This window comes from Oxyura jamaicensis, chromosome 4 (genome assembly GCF_011077185.1).
Source record: "Oxyura jamaicensis isolate SHBP4307 breed ruddy duck chromosome 4, BPBGC_Ojam_1.0, whole genome shotgun sequence".
NCBI classification, from domain to species: domain Eukaryota; kingdom Metazoa; phylum Chordata; class Aves; order Anseriformes; family Anatidae; genus Oxyura; species Oxyura jamaicensis.
In genome coordinates, this window is record NC_048896.1 from 66,132,782 (window position 1) to 66,155,811 (window position 23,030).

Sequence of the window (23,030 nt, forward strand, 5' to 3'; positions counted from 1 at the left end):
ATTGAAAACCAGAGTGGCTGGAAACAAGATACATCTGTGTCCAAGCTTTTCCTTTCTCTACTGGAAACAAAGTACATCTGTGTCCAAGCTTTTCCTTTCTCTACTTCCTTTCGTCTCAAATTCTCTGTCCTGCCCAGACCTCCTTTTTGCATAATTTGTCATTGTTCCACTGACCATACCTGCACAGGATTTACTTCAAAGAAATACTTCTTCAATGGCAGCCAGATGTTTTTAGGCCAGGTGAAATGCTATGTGCCTAACGTACTTATCCTGGCACTTCAGCCTGTTGCTTTGCACACTGGCCAACCTTTCAGCACAACTGCAAGACCCAGCATTTAACAGAGGTTTTATGAGGTATGGCAGAATATTTACAAAGATACTTTTGCTTCTGCTCAGGTGGGCATAAAAGGTGCTGACACGCATGAACAACTAGCACCTCTTCTTTAAAAAAGCAAATGATTTAAGTGCTACATACCTGCCGCTGCACTGGAAGCAGCACAATGACAGATGAGGTTCCCAGGAATACAGGATAAACACACTTTGTCATTACTTGGAGTACAGTGTGGAAATGTGTAAGCTGATAGAAGAAAATCTCTAGTTCCTATTGGAAACATTCTGTACAGGAAACAAGGGCATTCCCAGCAGACTTCCACCTGCTTGCTCGCTGTCAGACCTTCCAACTGCTTGGTCTTTTGAGGATGACAGTTTTTAATGGGGCAAGAGAGAGAATGTAAGCAAATTAAGACAAGTATTCAGGCACAAGGAAATGCACCAGGTAGGAAGAAATACAGGACAAAGCCACCTGGCTCTGCCACATAACAGTCTGACAGTAGTTCTTAGCACTACAGTAGTTCTTATCACTATTAATTGGCTCTCATGCTGAAAAACTGGCCTCCAAATAGGCGCCCAAGGCCTGCACTGGCTGCAGCAAGGCCTCTTACTTCCATTTGCAGTTCCCTCCTTCATGCCTCCGTTGAAATAATGCACTTCTCCACATGGTTTCTGTTTCATTTGTCTGCTCTTGGCCTGCTTCAGTTTTCCTCCAGCATCCCAGCTCACTGTGTTCATCCCATGCTCCTGTCCCAGTTATCCAGGGGTCGCCCAGAAAGACCAAATGACAAGGGAGAGCCAAGCAGGGTGCTGCAGCATGCCCGATTTGTATCCGGGGCACAGCCGGGGACAGGCCCCAGCCTGAAGCCACAGCTTTAGGGATGCAGAGTTGGGCCAGTGAGGGAGAGCGAAGCTGCCTCCTCGCTGTTTCCAGCAGACATAAAATACGATTCCCAGTGTGTGCTCCTGATAAAGAGGGGCTAGGGAGTGGAATTAATAGCCATCTAGCATATCGTGTACTAGACTGGTGGGCTCAAGAAGTAACTAGAAAAAATAATACTGCATGCAAAGCAAAGGTGCAGGAATAGGCTTATTGTGTTAGTTGTGTAAGAGAAAGGGAGCAGGCGATGGGCCTCGAGGGCCTGCAGAGCAATTAAGCTCCCGTGCTGTTTTTGGATAGGCAGGGCTGGCCGTGGCTGCGACTTGTGTGCAAGCCCGCGGACATGGCAAGCTCCTCTCCGGAAGCTGCCACCGCTGCTCTGACTCGGAGGCATCGCCTGCGAAAGCTGTCAACACCAGAGCCAGTTATTCGACAGAGAAGATGGTGGCGGAGGGGGAGGGGACAGCAGCGGGTGGGCCATGCCGTGCACAAACGCGTGCTCAAGGGCTGGGGGGCCCAGCAGCGTCAGAAGGGGGTGCTGGTTGCAGGAGACACAGTGCCTGGCATTGCACATGGCTAAAGAGTGGAAGAGTACATCATTTCTTTCAACTCATCTTGCATTCAGCCAGCTGCATATAAATTTCCCTCTATCTCATCAAGCTCTCACTGTTTGGCCTCCTCTGACTGATATTGGCTCATCATACTTAATCTAGGGTGAAATTTCCTCGTCTGAGCTAAATTACTCGCAGCCATCAAGGGAAACGATATTTATTTTTCGTGGGGCTAATGACCTGTCCCCCGGACCCACCCACTGATGGTTATTTACTAGGGCCCAGATGCTTGGGCTCAAAATGAGTGCTAATGTCAGCGGGGGCCATTTCTCATTCAGGTCTCTGATTGAATTGGAGCGATCCCATTGACATTGACTCTGTGACTTTTAAGGCCATTACCCTCAGCAAGAGATGAACCTCTCATCATTGCTCCAACACTGACAGCTGATTAGCGACAAATTACAAGCGGGAAGAACCGAAGACTTTGTTGGGTGAGGGTGGGAAGTGGGGGGAGAAGAGGAGGAGGGATTCGGAGGAGGCAGGGGAAAGCGCACGGTCGGGGAAGGTAGAAGTAAGTAGCAAAGGAGTAGGAAGGAGTGGGAGGAGAGAGCGCCGCTGAGACATCGATGCAGCTTGTTGGCACTGGTACTGCTCTGCAGGCTTTCGCTGAATGCAGAACAGGGCTTGGAGCCAGAAGTTGGAGCAAGCCAGTGAAGATGCACACCGATCGAAGGGGCTTTGAATGTAAGGGCCGGGAGGAAGAAACTCCATTTGGGGTCAGCGAGTGAGGAACAGACAACAGGGCCAAGCCACAGCTGGGTGCCCCAAGTGCCACCCGAGGGGACAGGCAGAGAGCTCAGGGGCTATGCTCAGACTCTCACAGGAACCGCGGGTCCCATGAAGATAGAAAAATCTCCAGGAAGGCAAAAAGCTGTTTCTATGGACCGAGAGCTCCAGGACCAAGTAGGGCTCTGCCACCAGCTCTCACTGCACTGCCTCTGCCAGTCCCCTCCCCTTGCTGCCTCAGTTTCCCTGCTAGGAAGCTGGGTGGTCACGAGTGACACCGACCCAGGCAGCATCTGCCTACAGCTATCAGCCACCAATGCTGACACACAAAACACTTGCCAAGCTGATGAAAAAGCTGCCTGACAGCCCCACTACGTGTTTCAGTCACGACCCTTGAATTTTCCGTGTTCCTAGTTAGAAGGCAATAAATAGCACAAACACAGCCATAAACAATCATTGCACACTGCCATCGTGACATATTTTGCCAAGCACAGCAAGACCCGGGTTTCTTCTTTTACTGTTATTACAGAACCTAATGATAAAGTTTTGAATAATTCTGGGCTGCACTCACAGTTTTGTTTCTAACCACAGAAATGGATCTGCTCCTGATGTGAACCACAGCTGCCAGACAGTAACACACCAGCTTTCTGTATTAGCTCCTGCGAGAGAAAGGAGTGGATGTTATGATAAAGCTACCAGAGAAAAATTCTATACCTTAAAAATGCTACCCACTGTGGATACAGTTCTTCTTATCTGGATGATTTGTGATGCAGACTTGGCTCCCCCAGGTAAAAGGGAATATTTTTAGTGACACAATTAATATAAATGGAACCATCCTGAAAGGCACTACAAGGAGGCTTGTTGCTCTGCAGTCCTGCATAAGCAGGCTCGGAGATGCTTTACAGCTCACAAAACACCAGGCCCATTTAAAAGAACAAGCAGCGTGAAATACAAACAGAGAAAATGCTTGCGAGGCTGATCTGCTACGGTCACAAGTGCCATCCCTGAATTAAAAACCAGCTTTGGACACTTGGGCAAACAAATGCAATATGCCTAAGTACAGCCACAGCATGCTGTGTGAGCAGCTGAGCTGTGATTTCTGGTACTTGAGATCTGAAAATCCAAATGGAGCTTCAACAGCAGCCACAAATGTCTGAATCTCACCCCTCATCTGAAGACAAGTTGCTGTGATGGAACCTGAGCTTGTGGCCAAACCTCACCTTGCTGCTCCGTGATGACTGCATCTGGCAAGCCTCTGTCAGCATTTATGAGCACAAATAGCAAAAGCAGTTCCATTCCTCTCCCTTCTATCTTTTCGTCCTGCTCTCCACACCATTTCTTTTACTGAGCTCAGGAAAGATATCGCGTACTCAGACACCCTAAAAACCTCCTGGGGACTTGGCAATGCTCAATGTATTGGACTAGCCATACAACTCACTGTGTTTTATGGAGTACTTAGAACAACTTTGATGTCAATTACGCTGATGCAAGTCTAGAGCTAAGCCATTCACATACATTGAGCCAACCTGCGGCAGAGGTGAAGGCTCTGCAATCAGATTTGGCTCATGTTGACAAACGGATGCATGCTTTGTTACAGTGACTGACTAGCAACCCCAGACAGCGCTCTTTACATGTTACAAGCACTCTCCCACATTCTGTCATGTGCACTGAGCACTTGGTGGCTTCCACAGAATATCCTACAAGAGAATGCCAGTTGCCATTTTTACGTGAACATCAGCCATCGCAAACATACCAGCGTGAAAGATGCACTAAGGTATGAACGTGCATCCTCTTGCCAGCCCAGGTCTGATCCTGATGGGAAGTTTCCTGCAGTATAGCCTATGTTTTAAGATATCCAGGTAGCAAAATTTCCTCCTAATGGCGCACCTCTGCAACCTCAGTCCTCACTGAGATTCTCCTCATATTGGGAACCCAAAAATCTAGGATTGTCCCTTCCTCTTACCTAATTTCAATCTATCCACAGTGGTCTATCAGTATGCAGGGAACCCATGTGCCCCTTTAGCACTTGTCAAACTTGTCTTGAGAGAAAGCATTGCCATAAAACCTTTTCCCAGCATTGCACACTTCCCCTTTCCCGAGGCAGGACGATGTGTGCCTGGAGCAATCTCCACAGAAATCAAAACTTTCTCTGAAAAACAGACTAGGTTTTGTGAGGTTTTTGTTTGCTTGTTGGCTATTTATTTTTATTTTTGTTTCTTCTTTAAAGTGAGGACAAAACAGATTGACTAACATTCAGTAAGGTCAGAACATTCAGCTGTTCTGGTGTAGAGGAATGCTTACACCTTCCTACTTAAATCAATCTTTTCTCAAGAATAGGACAGAAACGGAGTATCATTTCCCCTGGGAATTCAGTTCCTCAACACATGCAGTCCTGTGGAGCTTTGGTCCTCTTTTAGAACTGAAAAGATACCTAAGTAACTGAAGCAGACCTAGTTGCCACTTGACCAACAAAACTCTATCCATTCACTAACTGAAGCATCACATCACTTTGTAGTCAAACTACACCTCAGACTATACAAATACTGCAAAAGATTTTGCATCGTACCTTAAAATAAAAATAAATGAATAAAAAGGAAAAGAAGAGTTTTCTTGTAACACAGTCTGCAAAACCAAAATGAAGCTTGCTAGTTTTTGGTCTTTTGAGCTAAGCTGACAGGTAAAAATTTCCGGCTCCTGAGCTGCAGCAGGAAAGAAAAGCTGATGGAGTGCCTGACTGCCTGTGTGAGCCGCACAGTTGCTGGGGTGGGCCTGTACGACCATGCATCCAAACAGGCTAATGTTCCCCTTACCAGCCTGATTGGTCAATTTGGATGACATATTTTGGGCATCTCTGCTTACTCAGTGACTGCAACTTGTATACCGTCCACAAATCCCCATCTGCATCTACAGATGGTCCACTTTTTTTTTTCTTCCTTTCTTCATTGTGTCTAACAGCTCTTCGGGGTTGCAGAAAAGAGAGTCAGAGATGTGGCTTTACTGTACCCTGCTTCAGAAGCCAGGTAGACATTAAATTCAACTGATGTAAAGAAAACCGAAATTCTCAATCTGCAATATTGTTTATTCTGTGCCAAAAAAACTATTTCTCGAGTTCCAGCTCCCAGACAAAGCACAACATAGCAGCAGCATCTAAACACTAACAAACATTTGCTGTGGGACAAAACAACCAAAAAAAACCTTCTGAGTTTTTAACTATGTGGCATTCATTTTTACTTTAATATTGCATGTACTTTATTCCACACTTTGTAAAATGTTCTCTTTTTCTGTGCCTTATGAGGCATGACAATATCTACTCAAATCTGGGGACACTTGACAAATGCTGAATCATCTGGTGAAGTGCTACAGGGAAACCAGGCTCCAGTTTTATCCATGCTGCAAAATACCTACCTGTCTTCACACTTCCCCATTCATAACTCTTTATTTTCTTCTTCACTGAGAAGAAAATACTGATACACCAAAGATTTAAAAAAATAAAACAATTGATTCATCATTCATTCTGTTTTATTTTGCTTAAGCTGTAGTGAAATTGTATCAAAAACATGGGAAACAAATCAAATTGGGAAGACTAAAGGAACTTGTTCTCCATGGGCATATACTCACACCTACACTGCTTATTCTGAAGTCAGGAGTTAATTTACCTGTATGGCAGTACCTAATGCTGAGCAGTTAGTGCTGTCAACCGAGTTATTTTCAAGACTCGGGGCTTTTTGCCTACGAATTTAGAAAAAGCATTTACTAGGACCAACCCGTCCTGCCTTGCTACATCCTCACTCCTCTTTCACTCTTGAGAAGGCTGAATTTGCAACGATCTCTGCGTGTGTATCCTCCTGCTGGATGCCGCTGTCACTACTGAGGTACATTTTTCAACTATCATACATCACATTCCTTTACACCACAAACATCTTTTCCTTCATCATTTTTCAGTATACACCCTTGAAAGAATTCTGCATTTGTAGGGGGCCACCTTGAGCAGCCTCAGTGAAATTTAATTTACATTGATTCAAACCTGAAAACACACCTCGTGATATTTTGCCAGCTGGGCCCCAAACTATTATTCCATTTTTAAAATGCAGACCATTTTGGTTTTAATCACACACTTCTATTTTGAGTTGGGTGCACTGTAATCCATGGAGTTCTGTAATTTTCCACTTCATTTATTTTGGATTTAATGAGCTGGTAATAATGTATATTTCCAGCAGACTGCCTGAAATGTGGAGCAGAAAGTCACAAAAGTGAAGAACTTAGGGAGGAAAAATTCCTGCCTGAACTTCTGTGGAAATAAAATCAATGAACACTAAGACATGAAATATTGAAGAGAAATGTGCCGGGTACCCCTGCGTGAAAGGTGTGGATAAATGCTGATTTGATTTCTTCTGAGTACTAATTAATATCAAAGAAGTCAGACTGCACCTCAATACAGCACCAATTGAAACCATGGTGTTTAACAGCATGGGAGAAATGCTCTCTTCAGCAAAGCCTTTGGCCCAGCTCTCATTGCAATTGACCTGGAAGGGCTCAAAGGAGTGTCCAAAGTCAGGCTCCTATCTTTTACCTGGGCAGCTAGGCAAAGGGTTTGATTGTCTGGGGCTGAGCAAGCAACAGCTCTCAATGGGATCTGAAAATTAGGCCATTTAATTCGATTCTAAAATATGTGGCACTAGTACTTATCTTGAAGCATACCCTGAAGTACATACCTATCGTTTCTTTCAGGGGTGAAAGATACCAACTGCTTTTCCTCTACTCCAGAAAAGTAACGAAGTTTGATCACAGGTACTAGAAAGAGTTTCCTGTGTTAAATGCTTGTTTCTGTCGTGTTTGTGCTCTTCTGCTCCCTCTGGCCATGCACAATTGATGCTATCATGTCATTAACCCACTGAAATCTTTGTTTGTTTGCCAAAGATGGCAAGGATTACCTATCTAGGAAGTGGTTGTGCTTCATGTGAAAATACATGGTGTACGCCCTTGTTTAACTTTAGAATTCAATACTGCATCTTCTGGTATAGCCTTGTTTTAAATTCAGTAACAGGTTAAAAATCAGCTCTGCTCTCTATTCTTTGTCAGTCCCACCAAGAAAAGAGGAAGTATTTACAGCAGCTATGCTAGTCAACCATGCTCCCTGCAAGCACGTACAAATCAAATTGTGTGTTTCGGCATGGCTACTCCAGCAAGGATCCGGCCTGTTCAGCTCTGTGTCATCTAGGTTTCCAGAGGAAACTTGCCTGTGTCTTTAAACAGTGAAACTGTTTTTAAGGACGATGTGTAAAATACTAGTTTAAATGCTACATTCACAGTCCTGCTCTGCAAACTGTAAACACAAGCTGATTAGCCCAAGACATTTTCCCCAATAATTAGAGTCACTCCTTTGTGTTTAAAAAAAAATAAAAAATAAAAAGCAACAACAACCACCCAACACACACCACACACACTTAAGGAAAAAAAGTCATGTGGTATATTTTCAATGCTCTACATAGAGCTCTATGAATAATGTGGCTGTGCTAATTGGTACCCATTAGGACACGGAATCAGAATTCCACTGCCCCAAACAGACTGCCTTTTCCTGATAATTATAATGCTAGGAAGCAACCCCCCAACAATTTCAGGACTAATCACAGAGAATATTGTATATTGTGTAATGTTGTATTATTCCAAAAGGTAATGAAATTCCAGGAAACATCAGATGCAGCAGGTACATGAAGATAATTTTGTTTTTATAACCAATTTCAGGTAGATAAATACTAGAATCCTTTCCAATTTTCCCCCCATGAAACTAAAGTGTCACTGAGATTTACAGCCCCCTCAAGTTCTCTTTTCAGAGGAACATTCATTTACATAAACAGATAATCCCAGATAAAAATTTCCATTAGACAAAGGTGAAATGGATCAATTTTCTCTGCCAAGACAAATCTTAAATCTTGAACAGATAGGGTCATTATTACACCAGGCCCATTTCAGAAATAATGTATTAAAAAAAAAAATCATCCGATAGCAGCCATTTCCAGCTTTCCAATTATCTTTAAGAAAAGCTTATTCTGTGGACAATAAAGCACATTACTGCACAATATGATACAGTCCATAAAGATCACAATGTTTTATGAAAGGTTAAAGAAAGCTCAGCACATTTAGGGGAATGTCATAACCCACAAAGTCTTTCAAGACTTAACTGAACCCATGCGCAGGCTGTGCAAATATTGTGTTACGGTTTGCAGTGCTCCTCTCCTGGTATCAAAACAGTGCTCTAGGAAGCATATGCCACCCTGGTTCCTCCCTGGAAATCAGGTATCCGCTTGCCATAAAAATAGGAGGTGCTTGCACAGCTCTTCTTCCTCTGGGGACGAAGTTAATTCATCCATCCCTTTTTTACATGCTGGGGAGGAAAGCACAGTCACTTAGGAGCACTTACTAAAACGTGGGGTCCCTCTGCCCTTGTCTTCAAGACCACGTGGTACTCCCCAAACCATAGGGATGTTCGACCACACAAAGGCCACGATCTGTCTCACCCTGCACATTGTCCTTCCATCTCCACCTCTACCCTCAAGCCAGTTTTGGCATTAACAAGGCAGAAGCAAAAGCACAGCCCCTCCCCGGCCTCTGCCCACCTGTTGGTCCCCTTGCTCCCACGCAGCCACATCCCTCAGTGCGAAGGCAGAGCAGAGTGACCGGCGCCCCTTGCCCAACACTGTGAGGACAGAGAGAGGCAAGGCAGCGGGGCAGGAACACCCTCCTGCTGCCGAGACACTGCACTGCTCTCAAGTGCCTCACAAGTTTGTCAGGCCCCCGGGAACGGGGTTTATGAGGGGTGACAGCAGCGAGGAGGAAGTGCCAGAAATCACTGCCTAATAGACACAGCCATCAAAGCAAAAACAAGCAGCAACATAGCTGACTCCTGTTTTCATCTAAGAGAAATCAGATTTATTTGCCATTTAACTATCTGCTCCTTCCAAACATCACGTGCGCAACGGGGAGAGCAGTTACAGAGGGGAATGAATGAAAGCTGGCTAGTGGCAAGAAAAAAAATCCAGAAGAGAACCTGCAGAAGGCCTTGTACCACCCAGCACTGAATCCAGCTCTACAAAGTGCCAAGTGTTCTCACAAATTAAGGTGATGAGGCTGCACAGATCTCTCCAAGAGCTTTCAAGACCACTGTGCTCTAGGTTTGTGGATGTTCTGTCACTAACTGTGGAATACAAGAAATGAGAATTATCCAAAATTAAAGGTAAACCAACTTGCATACCTCGACATGCTTTTCCAAACGGTTTTCCACTGTACCACAGTGCATGGCCAAGTTGTTTTCATTTCTTCTTTAAGGGCAACTCAAGACCTTTGTGTGACCTGAACCCTATACAGTTCTCTCCTGAGAGGGGTCCTCATTCAGTGACTTTGTCTCTCCCATCTTCCACCCTATCTTTCCTTTTCATGTTCTTCTTGGGGTTCTTCTTTTGAACTCAAAGCCCTGATTTACAGAGGCTGCTTGCCTTTACAGCAGCTAGCACTCAGGGTGCCCAGTTTTCTGCCTGCTCATCACCACATTAGAAAATGCCACACTGGTGGAGTAACTGCAACTGTATTTGTCTCTGAAAGGGAGTCCACCATCTCTCTCTCTAAGTTGCAAGAAAGAGGTGGATCTGCACAAGGAGTTTCCTAGCAGTTTCTGTTCAAGGCTCCTCTGTTTTTGCTTTAGTTTTTTGTTTGTTTTTGTTTTGTTTTTTAAGACTTTGACCTAAAGGTCAGTTTCTGCACAGAAGCAATTGACTCAAGCAACTGCTATAATAAAGACTGGTCACAGTGCTCCCTCTGGGGCTCCATTTCCCAAAGCTGTTATACAGCGGTTGTATTTTTGAATCCCTCAGGGAGAAAGTTGCCCCATTTGCAAGAGAACAGCTGGAGCTGTAGGAGTATTCAAATGGTTAGTTTGTTGTTCTGTAAGAAAACTAAATTTCACAGGGAAAACATTTATACTTGTGGCAATAACATCTCTCTATTCAGTCTACAGTTAGCTACCAAAACCAGAGACATTTCAAATTGGAAGGGAAAATCTACCTATCTGGAGTGCCTAAAAGCTGTTAAAACAAGTCAAGGTATGACCAGTAACCAAAAGTTTCTTCCTACACTGCCAGAAGGGCAAATAACTTTTATTGACACTGAAAGAAAAACCTGACATACAACCACATAATTGTAGTGTTCGATATAGCTGTGTATCCACTGCATTAGCTAGTTGACAGCACTGATGCTGAATAAAACTACACATGCTGTAAAAAATTAACGCTACTCTGAAATTAAATCTGGTCAGATTTTTCAAGCAAAGTTTGTCCTTCTCTTTCTGTCCTGTATAAACAGGATAGAAAAACTGTTGCTTTCTTTTAGAAATCAAAAGAAATTGTGAACTATTAAAAGAATCACTTTATGCAAAATATCTGAATGAGTAAAGGGATGCCATCTGTTTTAAAAAAGGTGATGTTCTGTAAACTAAATAAATGCCCCAGTGGTGAATTTAAATAACTACTTTAAAATAACCACAGAAAAGATATCTGTTCTATCCCACTATAAATAGCAAAATGCTCAGAAACATCAAAGTTCCTTCTCAACTTTTTAACTCTCTTAGCCCATGTTGAAAGGATCATTACAGTTCAAAGAAGATGCAATAAAGTAAAAGATAAATCAGAGCCTCACCTCTACCAACTTTCTTTTGAATATCAAGACTCTGTGGTTTGGGAACATGTAAGCCTTTACAAGAGGTATGCCCTTTTTGAGAAGGGTGGAATTTTTACCTTGCTAGCAGGTTTGTATAGGGGAGAACAGATCTCAAAAAGGATGTGTGATTTACAGACCATCACACAGAAGTCACTGCAGAGGAAAGACTTGGGTTGCACAAATAAGGGGTCACTGGATCATCTTTCACCTCTATATATGGTCCCAAACGCTTCTGAACAAAATAGGCAATTGCTGCTACTGCGAAATGCAAACCAAACCAAATCACAGGCTTTTCCTGTGATCCAGTGCAACTATGGAAGATCAAGTTGGGGTCTACTCTGCTTCACAATGCACCATTATCACCTGAATTCAGATTGGCTGAAGATGCAGGAATCACGTGGAAAGAAAAATAATTTTAATTTTTGAAATTGTCAGACTATGTGATTAAAACTCTCCAGCACAAAAATCAGCATGGGTTGAATAACCAGACACCTGTGGCTCTCTAGAATACAGTAAATACCTGTCTTCGTAATTTCACAAAGTTGATTCATTTATAAGGTGAGAAAATCTTCCAAGTAGAGCCATACTTTCTTTAACTGTTATTTGAAACTTTGTTAGTGTGCGGAAATAGTTACTATTGCAATAGCTGCAGTATCAGTCATAACATCTAATGATGTGGAGATTGTTGCCTTATAAAATTCACAGCTGGGTAGCTACATGGCTCAAGGCTAAAACCTATTTTAAAATCCAGTGTTTTAGGAGGGAGAGTGTTTATTAAAACATTTTGCCTATTAAAAATATATGACACATCATCGGTCATTCCATGTGATGCAGTGCCAGCCCTTTTTTAGGTAGTCCACTTGGGACAACTGCTAAAAACCTGGCCAGCCTGTTTGAAAAGTCCACATCCTAATAATTTCCTAGTCCATCAAAAAAATAAAAAAATAAAATAAAATAAAAAAATAAAAAAATAAAAAAAAAAAAAAAAAACACAAAAAAAGCATTCCAGCAGCCTGAAAGAAACTCACCAATGCCCCTCGCACAGCATGCCCAGAAACTTGCACTCACATACAGCCACAGTGTTTCTCTTCCCACTGATTGACGTTCAAAAAGGGAGTAACACTTGATCCACTCGTGTCAGAAGTTACACTGAAATAATGAGGCTGCAGCTCTTTCAGGGGTGGAGTGTTGAACATGATGGAGAGAGAAATGCCAAAACACATTCTCTCAGTGATTCCATGATATTTGGCATCTGTTTCCACGAGTCGACGTGTGTCTTAAAACTTGGGAGAACACAAGGAGAAAGACTATGAAGCTAAACGAAGATGAAAACTGCCGTCTCTTCTACCAGGCACCCCTCTGCATTGTGTGAGGACAGCCTTTCCAACTCCACAGTAAGGATCCCAGCTTTCACAGGTGAGCACCAAACAAGTAGTCCCGCACAGAGGTCAGTGGGACTACCAGAATGATGGATTCTGTGACAGATTCCACCACCTGGTCCCACACCAGAAACAGCTACTGTGTTTGCAACCATTTTTGGAGAGAACTATCCAACTAGGAGGACTCGCTCCCTGAACTGCTGACTGGGCTTCTGGGAATGAAAGGGCAGCTGAGGAGTATGAGGGTGAATGCAGATTAGCCTGCGTGAATCCAAGGAGGGCAGCATCACCTCAGATCAGAGGAGGCATTGGTGGTCTGTTCCATCTTCGCCATGTCAGACGCAGCCACATTTTTAACAGAGGTAGAGTTACCTGCTCTTCCTACCCAGTATGCAGAAGAGAGAGACAAACCCAGAAGAGACCCAACAAACCAGATAGCTGTTAAAATGTTTTCCTGTAGCAGCAGGGATTTCCTCAGGGAAGCTCAAGTAAGAGATGCACACAAATATATCCTAAGGACCCAAGAAAACACAGCCCATCCAACAGGCCTTTGGTTTTAAAAGACAGAAGTTAAACCTATGCTTTGGACTAACCCTTCAGCATGAAGAACACAATGTATTATACTTTAAACAAAAATGTCACCACTGCCAATACCCAGGAAAATAACCCCAACCTCATTGCACATCCTCTTGTATGACAAAGCATGGATGCTGTTATTCATATTCATACTGTACAACTGTTCCCAAAATGTCAGCCTTTCCTAATGATACTAAAGTGATTGGAAATTAAAGTGCAGTTCTGGGCAGGAAAGCGACTCTATTTAAAAAAGAGAGAGACAGAGAGAGACTGTGGCCATTGCCCATAGCTGTTCCTAACTGTCTTCCAAGTTCTATCTATTAACTAAGCTTATGTACAAAAGCCATTTTTTTAACTACTGTCAGCACTGCAGAGCCGATACAGCAGCAATAGAGCAAGCTGTTCTGCCTCATGCCTCATCAACATTTCTCACAGTCTGTATCAAAGCACGAACATTAGCAAATTCAGCTGCCCTTCAAACTTCCAGCACCAGTCAGGAGAAAGCATCTGTGGCTGTTCAACTCCTTGCGAGGCTGACAAGGGGGTTGAAAAAGATTCTAGCTTGCCAGAAATGCCCAAGCCCAGTTGTTCTCTGTGACACATGGCTGTAGCACAAGCAAGAGAGCTGTTGAGCTCTGCTCACTTTCTATCACTCCATAATATTCATGCTTCACTCCAATTACCAGTCAAAATCCCTCCCCAGCAGCACAGATCAGTGGGTTAGCTGTAAGCTTTCATAACTCACTCATATCATTCAGCATGTCTATGGGAATCAGAAGATGTTAGGGAAGTGGCACACTTGAAATGGTTGCAAGATCACTTCCTAGAGACACAGCAGAAGCTAACAAAATAGTGGCTTTAGTGATGTGTCTGTTACGGAGTAAAAAGCTTTCAATCTACCAGTCACTCAGAAAAAGGCAGGAAATACCGTCAGAAGGCATCCATCAGTTTTGCAGACTGTAGGAAAACAAGAAACAGAATAAAGATGAGCTTTGGGTGAGAGAAGCAGTATTTAAAAGTCTTATGGCTTAAACGTGTACAGTATGAACAGGGAGTTACATCTCTGCCTCATTTTACCTATGTACAGCTTCAGAAGAAGAGACTATTATCTCTAAAATACAGAAAAAGGAGCAAGAATATAACAGAATTCTAAAGGTTGGTCAAATCAGAGTGCTCTGCAATCACTTTTGGGATATGTTTAATGATTCTTGTATGACAGACAAGATACAGCATGAAACATGGTTTATGAAGCAACGGAAGGATGATGCAACTGAAGAAGAACAGAACAAATTCAAACAAATCCGTACTAGACTGGAAAGATCTTGCATGGGCCTTGCTTAGTGCCTGATAACTACAGGAAAAAATAGCAAGTTTAAATATGTAGAATTGATGAAATAAGCAAATTATTTCATAGGGAAAAAGAAAATAACTCACCTAACCAACAGACAAAAAAAAAATTCAAAAATAAATCATTAATGACAATTTCAGTATTTTGCCACTTATACAGTACTTCATTCTTCACTGACCTCCCTGAGTTTCCGTAAAAAAATGTCTCCTCCATATATATTTGCACTTTAAAGTCTTGATGACATCAATAAGTGAGACAGGAAATGAGCATGAGAGGGGGATCATTATTTGTGTATCTTCGGGAAGACACACTTTCATGGGAATCCAATTTTAGTCATCAAGCTGACTGTGGAAAAACTGGTATCTCCTAAGACCAACTGCGTAGCAATGGGAAAGAGTCCTGGCAGATGGGCAATGATACACACAACGCAGCCTGCAAAAGCAAGACAATTGTTTCCTCTCTGATTCCCAAATTATTCCATCCCAACATGTTTTTGGAGGCAGGGCAAACCTTTCTTTAACATCTCAAATTCTCAAAGTATACCACTGCTACTTAGCAGTGATCTTGGCATTTAGCAATTGTCAGGAAAACATCATGATTTGCATACTCTCATCTTGGCAGATGAAGGAAAAACAAGACAGAAGTAATGCACTAAATGATCATCTTAACTCTTACGGCTCTGAAGTGACACTTCTTTCTCTAGGCCTATCCTTCATTTGACCTTGAATTTCTGATCAAGTTGAAGCTCCACTACCCTCAATGCTAATCCATAGAACTGCTGTAAAACAAATCTCAAATTGCCACAAAAGGCCACAAATACCAATGTCTCATTATTCACAGAGGTTCAAGAGCAAAACCTGCAACTGCATTTCCTTTGACTAATTCCAGGAACTGTTTGAAGATGGCTGCCAGTCTATATGCCTAGGTAGACATTTTGCTTCAGATTAAAAATATCCTCCCAGTCTGAGCTTGAGAAGCTGCATTTTGGAACTTAGGAACAGGCTACTTTATAAGAACCAGCCATAAAGTATAAATCAGAGACATCAGTGCCAACTCAGTACTCTGTGCAAAGAACAGAGTGAGTGCTTTAGAATAGGAGGATAAAAAAACAACCAAACAAAACCTTGTGGTGCTTATCTTTATTACTGATTACTACAACCCCACATCTGTGTACTCCTTGGATTCATAAATCATTAAAAAAAACTTGAGTCATTATACAGATACAGGAGTCATGAAGAACAAAATGGGTGTGTGCACATGTTAATGCACTGACATGGTAAATCTAGCAAAAAAAAAAAAAAAAAAAGAAAAGAAAGAAAAACAATGGGAAAAAATATGTCATTGCTCTCTTTTTGGAGACTACTGCCAATTCTTCATTAGTATCTCCTAAAAGGGTCACATACCAGTATACTCCATACAACAGAAATGGAACAAATTAAGAAGCCCTTGCAGACACACTAAAGCCACCTGCCTTCTAAGGTGGGAAGTAAAAAGTGCTGAGTCTAGAGGAAGTAGAGTGAGATGATGCCAAAGGCCAGATACCCTAGCCTTGTTTGACATTAAAGTAGCACTATACAGACCAAACTAAGAGCACCAGAAAAGTTTGAAAGGGATTTTCCTAAAGCTCAAATAGCTATAGGCATACAAATCCTCATCAGAACCAAATGAGAACGTGTCTCCTGTCATATATAGAGCAACATTCACATACCTCCAGAAGTCTGCAAGCAACAGTGTGGATTTACAACAAAAGTGTTGGAACAAGCACCTAATCCCCACTGACACCAAGAAAGCATTCTGACAGCCTCCACAGCTCCAAACACGCTTAGACATCATTGGAAACTAAGCCTCTCTTTTTTCCCTCGTCCTCTATTGATAGGCTACTTTAGAGAAAACAATTGTATAAACCAGAGCTGCAAGACTACTGTACAAAAAGGCTATTTTGATGTGTCACAGGGTCTTAGAAACATGGTCCCCCACTACAGCAATTGATGTCAAGGCTTTGATATAAATTCAACTGATAACAATATATTCCACTAATAATATTTATATTGATATAAATAATAAATTCAATTGAGAATAATAATATTGATATAAATTCCTCCATCTCAGGGGAGACTAAGGCTTTAATGGGAATGGCCTGGCTCCTAGGAAAGTCAGAAACCTACACTGTTGTCCAAGAGTGAAATGACCACATTGACGAAAGTCCTCTAGTCCACAAGTTCTGGAGTTTCACCCTCACTGTAAATAACTTACCTAAATCCATGACAACTAGAGAATAAAAACCTCTGTAGTCAAAATAGTTCATCCAGAAATGCCTTCTGTCATGGCATGAATTCCAGCTGTGATAAAATTTTATAGGCAAGCTGGAGTTAGTGAGACCTTTAAACCTGAAAAAAAAAAAATGCACCTAAAATTCAGAACTCCACACAAAGTTTGTTTTTTCGCCACCAGTTTTACCAGGTCATTGCACTAGGAAACATCCAGCTCACATTATTAAGCAGCTTTCCAAACAGTTTCTTCCTTTCCCTAAAAGTCCCCTCATTCCTCAAAAAATATATTAAAAATCCTTTGTTGTGCTCTCACCACTCTCACCTTCAGAACCTACACACAATTAATTCCAGTCCTTTAGGTTCAGGACTCTATTATGCTGCACAATTGTTCATGTTTATCTGCTTAACAGGGATGGAAAAGATGCTGCTAAACTGGAGGAAAAATAGCAAGCTGGGCAGAAGAGGTGCCTTCTTCCATTGTGTGCACAGTGCATTTTTGCTGACTGTAAGCTCTCACATGGCAGGAAAAAGCCCAAATGCCATTCTTACTCTTGCTATTGGCAGCTGTTCTCTTATCACCAAAGAGAATTTATCGCACCACTGACAGATGCTGAGATTCAGAAGCTGGAACTGAAAGCCAAAGGGATTGAATCAGAAAACAGAAATGCCAAAAAAAAAGGGAAAAAAAAAAAAAAAAAAAAAGGAAGAGCCCTACCAAAACAAGTCACTTCACTGCACACATTGCACATGCATCTCTCCACGGGGAGAGGAAAAGAGAGCTCGAACCCCCCACGACAGATGTCAGGCGTTCTGTTTCAGGCACTTCTGGAAGCCGCTCAGGTTCTACGCTGAGGAGTGTGGTACAAGATACCACAGAGAACTTCACCACAAAAATCTTAGCACATACAGCACACGGAAGATGCATCTCCAGGGAAGAAGGCCTTAAAACCAAGCTTTCTTAGTATGAAGGTCACTCTAATTACTATACACAAGGTACTTGTATTCTTCACGCTCTCTTATTGAAGGGAGTGTGTGGATTAGGGGTAGTGCAGTATTTCTGTTTTTCCCTGCTCTCGCTTTAAATGCCTCTTTGACTTCCACAAACCTATAAACCTTATATTCTTATTTCCAACTTCCCCACATATCAACATCAAGTACTTAATTTCACAGATGCTCTGGCTACTTCCAAGAGAGGATACATCTGTTTTAGATAACAAGGGGCTTTAAATAACTATCTCCTGATGTAGCAGTCAGTAAACATACTCTATACAAGGCCATTTGCAAGTTTTCTTTGCACAGACATACAGAACAGAAAGTGCTCTATGCACATGAATAAATATATGGCCTTTATGGTCGTAAACCAGTGCCTGTATTTTATTCACAGGCTCTGCATTGAAATACGCTCCTGCACACAGTACTCTGAACTAGATCTACTTCCTTCCAGCCCCAGGGACAGAGAAATAAGAACGTGGCTATACACTGACACAGCAACGACAAGGTCTCTCTGCTGATAGCATTATGCACAGGAAGACACGCGATACCTTCAGCCAGTATTCCCAAATGCATTCTCTCAGCTAAGGTCAGACTAATGACAGATTTCATTTCCAGGCACTGATCCGTCTTTTCTGGAGAACGCGGAGCAAGCTGAGCACTCCCACAGCAGCAGATTCCATCAGTGGGAAAAGCAGTCCCAGGGCACCTCCTATTTCTTTGTTCACAATGAACTAACGAAGGACCAGGTCCCCATGAACCAAAAATCGGGAGGTATCTTGTTTAGGAATGAGATCAAACGACAAGTCGCACATTTTGTTTTATTTTATTCCATTCTAGCACTCCTCTTACACTGATACAGGTCTGCAGGAAACAGCGTGGCCAAGATGAGAACTCAAGTCACGGTACCAATTCTTTGTTAATTACGAAGTCAATGAAGAGGCACCTAATTGAGCTGGCGAGTATAACGAGCTCCTTCCCACCAGGACGGATGGGAGATGTTCAGGCTGATAGCACAGTGCCAGAGTGACACCCTCAGGAAGAGCCAAGAATGAGCTCACTGAGAGGTTTCTAGCATGGGAGATAGGTAGCCCTGAGCGGTCTCAAGTCACCTGCACCACATAACTGTCTCAGGTGCTTTTATCACTCACCTACTTTACTGAGCCTCCTATTTTGCAGCTGCCACAGTTTGGAAAGCAGTTTTCTGAAATCTTGTTCCCAGGGATCTTCTTGCTAGAAACAAGCACTTAAAAAAATAAAGAAAAATAAAATAAACTAATGTCTCAAAAACCAGAACCAATAATATTTCAGTCTTCTGCATCCCTTCATGTTCAAATTTGATTTTTTTTAATGTTCCACTTTTGTCATAAGAACATGAAAAGATCTTTTGCTTACATATTTTTTCTAACTCATTTGTCCCGTTTTTCCCTCAAAAAAAAAAAAAAAAAAAAAGTGCAAAATGGAGCAGGACATAAAAAAATGCTGTTAGTATTACAGAGCTAATACTAGTTAATTAATTCATATAAACTTGCTGTTCTTTACCTATATTTTCCTTAAACTGGAGGCTGAAGACAGGCTAAGGGGTTATATTTCAGGCATCTAAATATGACATTATCTGTTTATACTGACAAACACAGAAGAATCAAACTCAGCGGGGAGCTGTCTGGGTTAAGGAGAAACAGTTTAGGTCATTTGTTGTTTCCTCAGCCATCTCTTTAAAAGCCTTCTCTCTCTGCCTACATAGGTCATCTGGGTTTCAACAGAACATTATGGAACCTCTCCTGCACATTTATTGTTGCTCCCAATTAAGCTTATCTGCCAGTAAAATTAGGGATACAGCATAGAAATTAGGGCAAGCTAGGTAGTTACCCAAGAAGGTCGATTTAGGTCAAAGCTATCTTGCCCAGATGGCTAATTTCAATCACTTACGCATACAACACAATTGTTCAATAAGCTCAAAATAAATAGTGTAAGTAATTAATTTAAAGCTGCCCTAATTGTTTCTCAATTTTCCTTATTAACTTAACCTGTAACACTTCTTCTATCAAAGCTTCAAAGCTTTAACTTAACAGCCAATTAAAGCTACTTTAAAAAAAAAAAGTGCTGTCAGCTCTGATCCCTTCTGACTGAACTCTTTGAAGCGCTCGGGATTTAATTTAAATTGCACAGGGCTTAGAAACAAAGTCTTTTTTTCCAGATATAATGTTCTCAGTGAGCTAATGATTCAATGGACAATTACAACTAATTACGGTTTTAACGTGGTAGCAACATTCTAAGCAGTATTTGGCTTGACAAAAGTGAGTGTCCACTTGAGCGAACAATGAATCTCCCCGTTTATCAGCAGGAGCTGGGGAGGACGCCGCTGCTTTCCCTGCTCGGTTTCACAGTGGCAATGAAAGACTTCCCAGGACAGTTGGGATCCTCTCACCTGAAGCAACGTGGTGGCTCTGTTCTTATTCCTTTATGTGCATATGTGTGCACAAATACTTATTATCTCCCTCATTCTCCAGGCGCTGCAAAGAGAAGAAAGAGGGTGATACTTGTTAGTAAAAAGATTACCACCACAGAGAGATCATTCTCATTAGCAGGATCCCACTGTTTTGGTTTAGAGATCTCAGCTTACAAGCTCAAAACATTGACCCAAACAGGATGCTTTCCTGTTTTTAGTGCAGCTGATTGAGGTCAACTGGACAGTGAACTGTTCTTCCACCTCAGAACAGAAACAGCTAGCAGTGTAGGAACTATTTCCCTTTCAAGCAAGCTGCAACATAACTCCTTCATAACTTCCTAAGATTTTGTTTCCTGGAAACTCTGGTATTTGAATTCTCAGTCCTCCCGTGAACCCGTTACATGTGAGAGTCACCGAGCCATCTCCTGAGTATCAGCCAACTTAGCATTTTTCTCTGCCAGGTGTTTTCTTACACTGGACTTCCCTGTGTACTTCGTATGACTCTTCTGCCTACAGAAGGGATATCCTGTGCTCCATCCTAAACATAGCCATGTGCGTTATCCTCATCTCTCTCCTTCAGTCACAACTATGCCTAGGGATCTTTCCGAATGTGCTTTCTCTGCACATTCTTAAAGAATTTAATATTATTAGTTTAATATCCAGCTAGGGAAAAACGTGAAGGAGAGAAGCCATATGGAAAAGAATACAGAAACAAAGAGGAATGAGCTATTTAAAGGTACGCTTCTGAGATATCCCAGAAAGGTGAACATGAGAAAATTAAAGCTAAGTCTGCTGAGCTACTGATATGAACACGCTTCCTCTGGGCACCTCTGCAAAGTCCTGCATTACATATGGGAGAAAAACATACCCAGAATTCAGACCAGTTAAAGAGGAGGGAGAAGGCATGAGGAACTGTCAGCAGCTCTGCAGAGGTAGGAGGAACAGAATTTCAGAGCATTCCTGTGCAGAAATCACAGTGAATAATTATTTGAAATATTCAAGAGCTCTTGTTGACCAGAATGAACTTAACTGGTATAACCAAGTGGTATAATGTGGAAGTTTCTGGGTTATGCATCACAGCTGGTTATCAGGCTATTTCTGGGACTCAAACACCTGGTCTTTATGGTCATTCTCAGAGTTCAAATGCCCCTCATCCTGTGTCTTTTACTTCACCATACAAATCTCTCTGCCATGGGAAAATGTTCTTGTCACAGCACCTCAGTGAAACATGTCCACATTTGGTTTAAATGAGAGAAAAGACCTTTGAAAAATATAGCATGTTGCATTACCAGAGGGAAGGAACTGCTCAACGAGCAAGGAGCACTGTTCAGGACACTTGTTTTTAATTTCGGAGACAGATATGGGGAAAGGGGCCCAGTTAACACCTACTAATGGCATTTTTGGATAAAATAAAAACGTAAAACCACTGACTGTGTGCTTATTGGCATGGCACACCCAACACAAACCTACGGACAGCACTCTCTCTCTTACCCACAGTAGCTGTTTTTTTAAATAAAAATTGGTAAAACAAATCCTCTGGGAGAGTCTTCTTCAGTCCTAATATCTTATACTAACAGCAAACAGGAGAAAATGAAGACGTTAATGCTATATAATCGTTGTATGAACTAACCAGAGGTTCCTCTTGCAGGGGCTGACTCTCACCAGCCAGCCCTTCTCAGCACTCTGAGCTCTACGCTGCCTGCTTTGAGCCCACGGTTGCTGTTTATTCTCTAACTTTAGAGCTATCTTTAAAAAACGTTTGATTTTAAAACGTTTTATCCCTAAGCTCCTCAGCACTACGCGCCGTTCCTTTTACGACCCGCGTCACGACAGCAGCGCCATACCGCCCGCCCAGCACCCCCCTCACGGGGCCCAACGGCCACCCCCAGCGGCCGCCCCGCGCCACGTCATCGCCTCGCGCCGCTGAGGCGGGCGGGGAACGGCCGCCGCGAGCCGGGCGCCGGCTGCGGGGAGCGGGGCTGAGGGGAGCGGGGCTGAGGCGCCGGGCGGGCGGGCGGCGGTCGCGATCGTCGCGACAGGCCTGCGGGGCGCGGGCCGATGCCGCGGCGGCGGGGCGGGCGGGATGCAGCAGAAGCTGCTGCGGAGCGCGCACTACATCGAGCTGGGCGGCTACCAGTACTGGCCCGTGATGGTGCCCCGCGACATCCGCCTGTACACGTACGAGCAGATCCCCGTGTTCCTGAAGGACAACCCCTACATCACCGACGGCTACCGCGCCTACCTGCCCTCCCGCCTCTGCCTCAAGAGGTGAGCGGGGAGGCCGCCGTGGCGGTGGGTCGGGCCCCCGGGCTGCCATCCCGGCCCGAGCCCTGCTCTTCTTCTTCCCCGCAGCCTCTTCATCCTCTCCAACGAGACCGTCAACATCTGGAGCCACCTGCTCGGCTTCCTCCTGTTCTTCGCTCTGGGTGTCTATGACATGACGGCCGTCCTGCCGGCAGCAGGTGCCTCCCGAGAGGACTTCGTCATCTGCTTCGTCTGCCTCTTCTGCTTCCAGGTAGCGCGGCCCGGGAGCCAAATTAATGGTGCCCACGTCCACAGCTGCAGGGCCGCTGATGGTGCTTCTGCATAGGGCTGGAGCCGGCCCAGAGCAGGGCAGGCCAAGCTCGGGCCAGCCGTGCTTTAAATTCCATTCTTTGTAAAGGTAACCAACAAGCTCTGTGGCAGAGTTGATTTTGGCTTCTTGAATGTAAAAATCAAGTCAGGACGGCTGAACATGGTCAGCCTATGACAAAATTTGCAAAGAA

The 23,030-nt window shown here is 43.2% G+C and overlaps 1 protein-coding gene and 1 long non-coding RNA gene across 17 annotated transcripts in view; one reads left to right on the forward strand and one right to left on the reverse strand.

Annotated features, from left to right (window-relative positions):
• The window catches only part of LOC118165746, a 48,482-nt gene extending 28,913 nt beyond the window's left edge, over nt 1–19,569 (reverse strand). For 12 of the 13 annotated variants that reach the window (XR_004750211.1, XR_004750208.1, XR_004750215.1 and 9 more), the window contains exons 1-3: nt 19,359–19,569; nt 18,968–19,049; nt 3,119–3,206 (exon numbers count right to left, since the gene is read on the reverse strand). This is a non-coding gene — a long non-coding RNA (uncharacterized LOC118165746). The remainder of the gene's footprint in view (nt 1–3,118; nt 3,207–18,967; nt 19,050–19,358) is intronic. The other variant, XR_004750214.1, reaches the window with a different exon arrangement.
• A 2,739-nt stretch (nt 19,570–22,308) lies between these two features.
• Nucleotides 22,309–23,030, forward strand: part of PAQR3 (progestin and adipoQ receptor family member 3) — a 29,137-nt gene continuing 28,415 nt past the window's right edge. For all 4 annotated transcript variants that reach the window (XM_035323678.1, XM_035323679.1, XM_035323676.1 and 1 more), the window contains exons 1-2: nt 22,309–22,533; nt 22,618–22,780. In XM_035323678.1, the coding sequence (XP_035179569.1) occupies nt 22,349–22,533; nt 22,618–22,780 (348 nt within the window). In that variant the 5' untranslated portion in view covers nt 22,309–22,348. The remainder of the gene's footprint in view (nt 22,534–22,617; nt 22,781–23,030) is intronic.